Source organism: Equus quagga, chromosome 8, assembly GCF_021613505.1.
Source record: "Equus quagga isolate Etosha38 chromosome 8, UCLA_HA_Equagga_1.0, whole genome shotgun sequence".
In the NCBI taxonomy this organism is placed as follows: domain Eukaryota; kingdom Metazoa; phylum Chordata; class Mammalia; order Perissodactyla; family Equidae; genus Equus; species Equus quagga.
Genome location: NC_060274.1, coordinates 103,206,232 through 103,218,652, shown reverse-complemented (window position 1 = coordinate 103,218,652; position 12,421 = coordinate 103,206,232). Strand labels below are relative to the sequence as shown.

General features: G+C 36.9%; 1 protein-coding gene across 3 annotated transcripts in view; it reads left to right on the top strand.

Moving 5' to 3' along the window:
* CADPS2 (calcium dependent secretion activator 2) overlaps positions 1–12,421 on the top strand; it is a 495,748-nt gene that overhangs the window by 463,593 nt on the left and 19,734 nt on the right. For 2 of the 3 annotated variants that reach the window (XM_046669954.1, XM_046669956.1), the window contains one exon: positions 6,886–6,993. In XM_046669954.1, the coding sequence (XP_046525910.1) occupies positions 6,886–6,993 (108 nt within the window). Of the gene's footprint in view, positions 1–6,885; positions 6,994–7,836; positions 8,665–12,421 lie in introns of those variants that run through there. The other variant, XM_046669955.1, reaches the window with a different exon arrangement.

Sequence of the window (12,421 nt, the reverse complement as noted above, 5' to 3'; positions counted from 1 at the left end):
CTCATTTATTTTTCTTTCATTTTAGAATATTAAGCACCTTGTGTTTATCAATGGCGACTTTTAAAGGTACAGCTGGTCAGTTCCGTGACAATGGTGTTTTCCCTCCTTCCTTTGCTTCTGATCTTGTTTATTACTTAGATAAGGCCACTTGAATACTCAGTATTTTACATCAGAATGAGAACCAGGCAGAACATGGGGAATGGAGCACCTGCCCACTTTGACATGCTCACCCGGAGAGGCAGAGAGGCTCACCGGGACCGGATTCAGAGTCTTACATTAGACAGCCACGGGAGGTGGCCTGCTGTGCTTGCTAGATGTGCGTTTTGCTTCTCTCATCTTTATTCCTTTTGTTTTTTGTCTGTCTGGCTCTTCTCATATAAGGTCAATCCATGGAGTGATTCTGGGCCCTGGCATTCTGTCATCCTCAGCTCTCCTTTAAACCAAAGTCTGAAAGCTTCCAAATTGGGATGGAGTATATCAACCCCAGTCCATCTAAATGTTGAAAGCTGGATGAAATAATACCTAGTGCATTTTAATTTCACTGCTTCAAGTCTCAGTGTAGTTTCTATAGTTGATGTAACAACTGTAGATAGAGGAGGGAAAGGTTAGTGAACATTATCATAAACTGAGAGGTTTCATACCTTCATCATCATCATAATCATTACTCATGAAAATAATAGTACAAAGCTAGTGTGTGATACACATATTAGCACTTTCCTTGTCTGGTACTCCTGTATCAGCAGGTATTCCTCTAAACTCTGAGATGTTAGTGATCCTTACTATAGATCAGAAACAGCTAGAGAGATACAAGATGCCCATAATCCCAAATGGGCAAGGCATAGTAAGATTAAAATTGAGCCCATACGTCTCAGTTGAAAATCAACCTGTCTCTTTTTCGTGAGTATTTCAGGCTAATATCTTAAACTATTATTCAGTATTACTTCTAATATTTAAAACAGCCTCCTCTTTGGAAGGATTTTCCCTAGTGATACAACAAAAATGTTTGAACATACTAGTGCTGAGATCTATGAATACATAAAATGTCACTACTTAGAAGAAATACTATGAAGGATTCATGTGAACTTGAAGAATGAAAATATGACTATATAAGTTATAGGAGCATTAACTATAACAGATTCTGATATAAGATATTCTCATAGCGTAATGGGAGGAATCTGCTTTTTTACTGACTATACTCATAGGGCACAGACAGATGACCCTTAACCAGAGCAGAACTCTGGAGTAATGGACGCTGTCCCTTAGAAATGTGGTACTGAATCAAATGTAAATATTTAAAACACACCTGTTACATGCTCCAAGTCTTAAAGGTGTTTTCAAAAGGGTGTGGGTGCCATTATCTTTAATTCAAAATTCTCTACTTCACAATTTGGACTCAAAAATGCATGCTGGTGTTAATTAATGGGACTTTGAGTACTGCTAAATTTAACAAAGAGAAAGGTTACTCTGTGGCCAATTCACTGCTTGAAATAATAGTTTGGAATATTCCTAAAACAATGGGAATTCCTTCGTTTATTGTTTTAAAAAATTAGATAAACCATTATTAGAAAATCTTGAAAGTTTTATATCCTCCTGCTTTTCCGTTTACATTTTCTCCCCACCTTTTATAAATTATTCCTTTTCCTGGGCTTGTCTAAAATATAAGTTGGAATAAATCTAGTTTGAAGGCTTCAGTTCTGTTTATTTCCTTTTGCTTTTCTGTGTGAATACAATATAATTATTCTACTTTGTAGAAAATTTGGTAAAATACGTATTTTTTACAAGATACAGCTATACTCAAAACCTTCTATTCTTTCAAGTATTTGAGAACATATAACTTAAGCTTTTTAAAAGCATTTGGAGTAGTTTAACTTTAAGAACATTTGCACTCAAATATGAAAATATAGAAATTGCTGCATAAATGCTAAGTAATAAAGAATATATTAAACATTGAAAGAAAATACATTGTTGTTAACAATACCTAGGATAAGTTATGTGTTGGTAGAATTATGTCCCCTGTTGCCTGATGATCAGTGATAGACTGTCCCTGAATCTGAAGTGCCACAGCTGGGAGAGAAATTGTTCCTATTACAATTTCAAGTTGAGAAGACAGGCTACTGTTTTAAATCTTACAAGATCAATTTTTTTGAAATGGTAATAATGACTGGATACAGGTATTTTATTTAGGAAGCAGGCAGATTATCACAAATCAGGATATCACAGTTCCACTCGATTGTCTCTTCAGGCAAGCTTTTCTAGGTTATGAGAACTGTGCTTTAAAATTAAGCCAATTATACTGTAGCTACAAGTTAATCTTTGAGACTGGAATAGTATATTTAAAAATTTGTCTCCTTGCTAAATAGACACGATGACAGTGTTTGCACAGTGTATTGTTAACCTCCAGGGGAAGGTTAAGCGGCTTCTTCTGTATCTAAATCTGTTGCTGTGAAAAATGACTGGAGCGTTGCACCCACCTACCCTTGAATGGGGAAAGTGAAGGCTTGCACCTGTGGGATTAGGTGTAGCAGCAGGAAGTAAGAGCATTTGCAGCATATAATTAACATGGAATTTTTTTCTCTTTTTTTAAACAGCATGTTCATCTCACTAGGTTAACTAGTGATTAACACTCGAAAAAAATTTGCTAGAGTCTGCACCCTTACTTAAGCTCCTTCATTCACTGGTGTATTCTATTACTTGCGCAGCCAATGTCAGAGGAACTCACCTTACACCATACTTCATTTGCTTCCATATTTATTGATTTATTTATGCTCATTGGGGAGTTGTTTTAGATTTTATTTCCTTTTACTGTCACTTTGTTAACCACATTCTGTTCTTTCTGAATCAAATTAGAAATAATTCACGAACTCCTATTTTGATGTAGAGATTACTACCCTAACAAACACGATGGAGAAGTTAGTGCTTAGTGAACTGAGGATCTCAGAGGTTTAAACAGGAGAACAAAAAAAAGCGTTTACTTTCTCTAAGTGCTATTTAACATATAGTGTGCTTGCTATGTGGTTTTTAATGGTTATTGTCTCGTATTTGTTAAAAACTCTAATTTACCAATATAGAAAAGATTTCTAGTTATAGCTCCCTAGAACACAACATTCTTGATAAAAACTCATCCAAATCCCCAGTCGTTGGAGTTTAATAGGCTGCTCCTTTGATAAGGTTGGTGGACACCCACTTGCCCAGAATGTGTAGCAATATCCTGTCTCCGCAATGCAGTCACATGCATTCTTTTCATTTACACACCAAAAAACAAAAACTTAACAGAATGTGTTCAGTTTTGTTTTTTAACTAAACTTCGTCTCCTAACATGATAACTTGTAATAATGGAATTAGATGCAGTGACTTCCAAAGTGTGTTAATTTTACTGCCACAAAACAGTCTTTGCACAAAGGCGCACTGAACCAGTGATAATGTCTTCTATCCAAACACATTTGTACTGTAAGTAGAAACTGTTTAAACGGAAAATTACATCTTTTTCAGCAATTTATCGGAGATAATTACCCTTCATACTCCACGGAAGGATAAAGTGTTTTAGAGAACTCTAATTCTAATTGGTAAATGTCACCAGCTGTTATAGTTACTCTTACTTGTGTATATTCTTCTAATGCTTATAGTCTCATGCCACAAGCTACATGAAAATATATTCACTAGGTGTGAAATTCCCATATGTCACAGTTTCAAGAATAGGTAAACAGCTCAAAGATAAAGGAAGAAATAATGCTAATGAGGAATGTAGTAATTCTCAGTTTTGTTTTCCAGGCAAGTGGATCTTAATTTGCCAAAAGGGGAAAAAATGTAATTTCAAAAAGAAAAAGACAGAAACACTTAATTTGTTGAAATAAACTTTTAAATGGGCTTTACCTCACTCCCTCAACCATATTCTTATTTCCTTAGAAAGTTGTAAAACTATCTCATCCTACAGATTTCAGAATTATATCCCTTGGGTCTGCCAAAAGGAACAGCATTTAGTTTTCTTTTAGGCTTAACAGTAAAGTGTTTGTTAGTTTTAGATGGTAGAAGATAAACTCTTCCTGGACTGTGTTTCCTGATGTCTAACGTTATCTTGAAAGTAATCAAGGAAACAGAAAAAAATTACCATAGAGTCTATGGCAAGGGTTGAAAGTCATTCTCCAGTCCTCCTGGCCATAACTTAGTTTCCAGTGAGTCTGATGGGTGAAGTGATTGACTAGATTAAACTTCTAAGCATACACTTTTGAAAAGCAGAAATGAAAATGGGGTTGGGATGGGACGAAATGTTGGGCAAGGCAAGCCTCTCATTTTTCTATTCTTTAATTCCCAGTTTAGCTGGGCTGTGCCCAACTGCCTCATTATTACATATATCAAAGCGTTTTGTTCCCAAGCACCTGACTGAAGCTCAGCTGAGCTAACTTGTTATTATAATGTATAGAAAATTGTTCTTATGTCATTTTCATTCTGCAGCAGTATCTTTTCTGAATGTTCTCATTTTCAGTGTTTTGACAAAGTTTGACGGGCGTAGAGACTTATGGGTTAGTTGTCCTCAAGTATTCATAATAGTTATTAATCTTTGTACAAATTAACCTGCCTCTTCACTGGAAAAACTGATGTATAACACACCCTCCCCACCCCCCAAAAAAAGAAGAAACCACTAGGTTTCTCTTGATTATCCTTGTAGTTTTATTATAGCTTATGATGCAGAAAAATAGTGAAAGAATGAATTTGGTAAATTGCCTCCATTAGGTTTGGAATATATTGCCTACGTTGTGTATGGATGCTCTTGAAGGAAAGACCAGAGAAGACATTTATATAAGTAGTTGTTTCAAATTATACCTGATAATTAATTTTGTTGTATCGAAGTTATATTGGAAGGGATCCTTGAATTTATGTAGTATATGTTTCCCATTAGGCTAAATATAAGAGCAGTGAGAACTTGCTGTAACTCTCATTACCCTGAAATAACTTTGTTACCAAAAGATCAAATTGATTTTTATTAATAAGATATGCTCATTGCCTCTACTGTATGCTGGTTAAGAGAGGGGCAGTTTTATCATTGTATGTAAAATATACTGCCCCCAACAAAAAAAGTGGTGAGAACTTTCTGTCCTTTATTTAAGTAGAAGGTGCTGTCACTGTCCTAGCATCACTTGGATGTGTACCTTGAGTTGTTTTTCCAGCAGTTGTAATAGTTAAATGATCCATTTGCTTTCACTTTATTTCTTTGCCATACTTACTTTTGCAAAATGAGTCTGTTGATGGAGGTAATAAGTGCATTCTATAGATATGAAATGATGCAAGACTGACTTATTTGGGCATCAGTTCTACCGTTTTGTTATTATTAAAGCCATATTCTCATCAAATGAATAACTCAATACAGATTATGAATCAACCCCAGGTGTGGATCATGCAAATAAGTATTTTCATTTGCTAGTCCAGCTATATGAAATGTAAGAAAGAACTAAAGATAAGTCTAGAAGGAAAACTCTTTAGGAGCCATTCAAGTTTTTATGCCTTCCTAGTACTGACTTAGTAGACTCCATAGCAAGGAATTATATTACCTCCCCTATCTCTTCGAACGTTAGAAGACACCAAATGTTGGATAACTTTGGAAAGTTATGCGATCTACACCTTTGGCTCTTCATCAGAGACTGGTTCATCAATATTCTTACTGTGTTTATAAAATAAAATAAATCCTTGGGATAATGTTGATAAATAAGAATGAGTAGAAGCAAGGATAATCTACAAAATTTTGGTTTATGTTTCACTTTATAATACATTAAATGTATTTTTGCCCACTATCTACTAATAATGTTTTATTCAGGTTCGTATTCCTTGGGCACCCATGGTAGTTGAGGAAGGCAACCCCACGAAAGCTAACATTTTTGTTTTTAAATATATGGATAAACCAGCCAGAAATGATGAAAAGTAAATTGTATTTGCCATTAGGAAATGATTATTGCATATGGGAACTTTTTGAAATATTCATTCATTTTTACTGCTTTGGTATATTGACCTTTCAAGATAGCCATTTTTTTTTTTTTTTTTTAAAGATTGTCACCTGGGCTAACAACTGTTGCCAATCTTCCTTTGTTTCTCTTTTTTTTTTTTTTTAAGGATTGGCACCTGGGCTAACAACTGTTGCCAATCTTTTTTTTTTCTTCTGCTTTATCTCCCCAACCCCACCCTGTACACAGTTGTATATCTTAGTTGCAGGTCCTTCTAGTTGTGGGATGTGGGACGCCGCCTCAACATGGCCTGACGAGCAGTGCCATGTCAGCGCCCAGGATCCGAACCCTGGGCCACCGCAGCGGAGCACGCGAACTTAACCACTCGGCCACGGAGCCAGCCCCAAGATAGCCATTTTTTAAAAAGTGGTATCTACTAGTTTACAACCACATATTTCTAATCATTTTAATAGTGATGAATAACTATGACCTCAAGTTATAGTCATAAGAAAATTTTATTTACTTTAGTACTGAAGGTGGTCATTGTTCATTTGGTCTTGAGCATATTTTTCTAGCATAATTTTTTTTTTTTTTAAAGATTGGCACCTGAGCTAACAACTGTTGCCAATCTTTTTTTTTCCTGCTTTGTCTCCCCAAATCCCCCCTGGTACATAGTTGTATATTCTTAGTTACAGGTCCTTCTGGTTGTGGCATGTGGGATGCCACATCAACGAGGCCTAACAACCGGTGCCATGTCCGTGCCCAGGATCTGAACCAGCGAAACACTGGGCCGCTGCAGCAGAGTGCACGAACTTAACCACTTGGCCACGGGGCCAGCCCCTAGTGTAATTTTTGAAATGATATAATGAATGATTTTCTGGGGTTGTGGTTAAATAATATTTTCACAATTAAGACCTTATATTGTTTTATTCGTCATGCTTTTCCCTCACAACAGAAACCAGGAATGGATCTGGCAGACACCTATATTATGTTTGTTCGGCAAAACCAGGATATTCTTCGAGAAAAGATCAATGAGGAAATGTATATAGAAAAGTTGTTTGATGTAAGTAATTCCGCTTGCAAGGTATGCTGGCATTATAGTCATACTGTCCAGGAGCGAGTTGCATTTGATGGTATGCTTGCAAAGCAGGCTCTTGTTTTTTGTCCCTTGTCTTCTATGCAGCTAATATAGTTGATAATTTTATCTTTTTGGCTGCTGACAGGAGCCTTAATTGCCTTTTCTTTGTACATGAAAACTGTCACTGTTAGAATGAGAGTCTCAAAAACATTCTAAGGTTAATTTTAACAAGCAAGACAATAATCAGTTTACCATTGTGTACAGCATCGTTTCCCTTGCCTTCACAGCATTCCATAAACAGAATCTTGTTATCTGGATTTTGCCCCGACTATAAAAGTTTTTTTAACCCAATATAATACTCTTCAGTTCAACAAAGAAATAAGCTGCAGTAAAGCCAAATTTCTGGAACTCTAGTGTTATTGAACATTTTTATCATGATTTACAGCACTGATGTATGCTAACAGATACATTGCTGCCGTTTGATCAGTATGAAAGTTTTCATTTAGGCATGGCCACTGCTAGAAATGTGGGCTTGTGGTTTTTAATACCATGGTCGAGTTTCATTTACTGACTATCTGCACAGGAGACTAAGAGAGCAGTGCATTTCAATAACAATGTTGTCATTCATTTGTCATTCTTTAAGTCAATTCAAAGGAAGTGGTACTTTGCTTGTGACATAGCTTTGCATCATTCCCCACAATGCTGATTCTGAAATGTAATATTTGCCTTGAACTGTATTTATTTATGTACATCTTCTCTGCATTTTAGAAATGCCTTTCTGGCAGTTTCATTTAATTATGCAAGTTACTGCAAATGTTTTCATAACAGCAATTCACGGGCTTCATGGTGACACTTCAGCTGTGGCAGTTACAGAAGGTCCTGCTACGTCGTCATCCCACCGTGGTCTGTCCTGTCAGTGTTCACTGTTTGTCAGGTTGGGTGGTCAAAAGAAGTCTTACCTTTCATACTTTATGTTTCTAGCCTCTACCCAGGCTGTTTTACAATACAAGTATCATCTGTTTTAATAAGCTAAGTGTTAATATGTGTGAAAAGAATGATTTCCTAAAAGCTTTGATGCCCTGCAGGGGTAGAAAAATTATCGTCCATCCAGCTGGCTCTTTTACAAAATACTGAAACCGTATTAGCAACTTCTGCTTCCATTTGGTATTGCTCTGAATTTACAAGTATTTGTTTCACTTCCAAGGTCTCTTTTACTTTTTTGGCTTATGGGGTAATTTTCAAAAATGTTGATCAGAAAAGGAAAGTTGAATTGATGTATTCCCATTATATTTCTTCATAGTGTAAGTATAGTTAAAGCACATATTCTATGATGAAAAAGGTGGAGTCATTTTGGAAATAGGCCATTGTAGATAGGGGTAGGTATGTATGTATGTTTTCTTAACATCTTCAATTTTTTGTCTCGGTTACATGTTTACTACAAAGCTTGCTGTCAGTTCATAACAGAGGTAGAATTTTTTCTCCATAAAGGTATTCCCCACTTCAACTCCCCTTCGTTCAGCAAACTTCTTCTGAAGACTTTTTGTGTGGCAACAATAACAAAGGGAACTAACTAGGGGCCGGCTCAGTGGTTAAGTGTGCATGTTCCACTTTGGCGGCCTGGGGTTTGCCAGTTCGGATCCCGGGTGCAGACATGGCATCGCTTGGCAAGCCATGCTGTAGTAGGCGTCCCACATATAAACTGGAAGAAGATGGGCACGGCTGTTGGCTCAGGGCCAGTCTTCCTCAGCAAAAAGAGGAGGATTGACAGCAGATGTTAGCGTAGGGCTAATCTTCCTCCAAAAAAATAAATAAAAAGTAAATAAATAAATAAAGGATTGTTATGTCTTCTAAACAAAAACAAAGGGAGCTAACTAAAGTGGGTGCAAGGTGGCCAACATTGAAATGATGTGCTAGTTTAATTGTCCTGGTTGTGTATACTTTCCTTTCAATACCTAAGCATCTGACATCGCTGTGGGTTTGCTTCTAAAAGGAACCTTTGACAAACAACCATTCTGTTTTGCGATGGTTTTGTCATTTTGCATATCCCCACTAGAACAGTGGGCTTGTTATTTGTAAAATAGTTATACTGTCCTTAAACACTCTAATATTTTTAAGTTGCACGTTTTTGTTACTGTAATTAAAAATAAAAAATAAACTCTAATTCTGTGGATATGTCATCAAGAGTAACATGTATGAGGGGGTACTAAGAGCCCCTAATTAGCCAAGACTGAATTTGCCTCAATTACAGTTCGTAAATGAGAGGTTATCAAGTGTGTGTTGAAAGGTAAAGTAGAATGTGTGTCTTAAGCAACAGATCATTACTGAGAGACATTATATAATTATTGGAAATCCACTTGGCTGGAGCTTGAAATAATATTGTTAGGTGTCAAGAAACAGTTGAAAATAATGACCCTATAAATACCGTTAGCAACCTTAGTCTATTACAGATAAAAGATTGAAGAGAACAGTTTTATTCAGGCATCATGACAAACTTCTTGCTATTCCAATTAAAGTAGTTCTTGAGTAAGTAAGGAAATGGAACCTCCCAACTTCAGATGCAGAGGAAGACACACACACACATGCACACACGCACTACAGTGAGTCAACACTTAGTGGTTTTAACCAACCTACATAAGGGTACAGGGGCTATAGTTTCTGGCCATGTGATGAGAGAGCTTGATTCCTTAAGAAGGATATGCTTTTTACCCGGGTGAAATTCACTTAGTTTTAAAAATACCACATGTAGCAATATTTTTACATAAAACAGTTATTTTGTCAGACAGGTATTCATCCTGCCTCTAATACCAACACTTTGAAACAGAACTCATGTGGTTTACTAAATAATCTTTTTCTGCATGATACCCTACCTATGGAAAGACTATTGAAAATTCTGTGAAACTTTCCTTGAGACTAGTAACTGATCACTGGACTCGAAAACTTTTTAATCAATTGAGCATCTTAATTGCTCCTGGTATTTGTGGCAAAATACCTTAGGGTTCTATTTAAATAATTGTATCAGTGACTACGGCCAAAAACTGACCATTGCCGAAGGCTTATGTCCATTGTTTTGGAATGCACCTGTGAAGGAGAATGGTGCCTCCCACCATTATTGATGTACAACCCACACAGCCGTATGCCATGACCCAGCTTCCTGGGCATCTTGCACTGCTATTATTATTGTTCTAGCCTCCATCGAAAGTTTTTTATTTCTTAACTTCAAAGTCCTAAAGAGGGAGATGATTAAAATCTGTTTTATCTTAAAGGCCATAAATAGGATAATCTTAGACCTTTACATTAGATCTTGAAATGTTAAAACTAAAACTACCCTTGGAAGATTAAAAAAGTTTATTAAGACAAATACCAGGGCCGGCCCGGTGGCCGAGTGGTTAAGTTTGTGTGGTCCACATCTGCAACTCGGAGTTCACGGGTTCGGATCCTGGGCATGGACCTATATACACTCATCACGCCATGCTGAGGCCACGTCCCACATAGAAGAACTAGAAGGACCTACAACTAGGATGTGCAACTATGCACTGGGGCTTTGGGGAGGGAAAAAAAGAGGAAGATTGGCAACAGAAGTTAGCTGAGGGCCAGTCTTCCTCATACACACAGAAAAAAAAGACAAATACTAAGACATTCTCCCTCATTCCATAAAGTGGTTAAACTTATAAAAACACTTTCTGCTTAAAACAGAAATAACTTCAAAAAAGGATAAATAAATGATGGCAGATCCGTGCTGTTAATGAAAGGAACAGTTTGTTTAAGCTACATCCCTAATCTTTTCAAATCATCAAAATAATAATGATAGCCTTAGCTGTCACCACCACCGTTCCTGGGGCTCCTCCATGTACCAGAAATGTGCTGCGTGCTTTACCTAGATCATTCGTAACCTTCTGGACAAGACTCCATCATCCCTGTTTCATCCTTATTTTCAGGTTAAGGAATCTCCCGCTCAGAGAAGATAAGTGACTTGTTAAGTGTTGAACCAGACTTTGCTATTGTGTCTGTCTAGTTTCAAAGTCCATACTGTCTCCACCATACCTCAGACTTACGAAATTTGAAATGGTATAACAGTGTTGTGGGAAGAGGGATAGACCAGGAATCCAGAAACCTGAGTTCCAGCCACAGTTCTGCCAATTATTATCTGAGTGAGTTTCAAGAAGTTATGTCACCTATTTAAGACTCACTATAGTTAGTACACACAGACGGAAGAAGTTGGTCTAGAGCTCCAGATGGTTTCTGAAATCCCTCCCAGACTTTAAGCCAACTAAATTAAATTAATTTTAATTTTAGGAATGGCAACAAAAATCACTGCCTTGTTTGCATTCTGAGTCTTGCACCCCAGAGTAGGAATTCTTAAGTTTTTTGGTGATGGCCAGGTGAAAGCAAGATATCACGCAAGAAGCAATAGCAAAATGCAGTGGAAAAGAGTTTCTATATAAAAGAATAGCTGTGTCATATGACATTCTATGTGTCTACCACCATGGTTCTGAACCCCAAATTTAGGAAAATAGTTGAAACTCCTATATTCTGTATTCATGCTAAAGTCTTTCTGAGTGACCAGAATATTTTAAACAGAGGCTGTCTCTGCCTCTCAAGTGATCATTAGTACACATGCTAAGTTTAAAATCTACATGCTCTATTTACTTTTTCAATTAAAAAAAGTTCTTATCTAGGTAAGAAAAATCTAAAAGAAGTTCTCCTGTAGGAGGAAAGACCTTGGATTCACCAAAAGAAAGTTTTTCTGCTTTGTAGGCAATCCCTTACACCAATGTCCTTTTTCTTACCTACAAAAGGTCGTTGTCAGCAGCCTTTAAAATCTTTATCAAATCAAAACCATCTACAACTTCTCTAATCCCAATATAAAAGTATGAGAAAGATTTCCTAATTCTTAAATTCCATTCTGAATACCTACTATGATGTTTCTTCCCACACTCTCTTGTTTCCGGACACTCAGTTGCAAGCCACAGGTGCCCATGTGTCAGGGAAGCAGCTGGCCATGTTCCCTGAGAGCTTTGGATCTCTGGGTTGGGAAGTAGTGATGTTTCAGAAGTCAAAACTGGCATCTACAGTAATGGCCACAACAGCACCCTCTTCGGTTGTTTCCTAATGTCCAAGAATGTTACAATCCCAAGGCAGTTCAGGGGCATCGTATTGTCCAGGAGAAACAGTACACCTACCTACCTCTAAGCCCTCGTACAGTCATTCTGCATTGCCCATCTTAAGTCCCTTTGAAACAATTTTGTTTTAGCTCTCATGTTGCCGAAGACACATCAGGGTGCAGTATTTAATTGGTAAATCATGCAGATTAAGCATTCTCTTGTGTTATAAACTGATTAAATATTTAATTGTTGAGGAGTTTCATCCCAATGAGTTTTTTTTTAAATATTGTTGCGATGTCTTAAATTAAAAG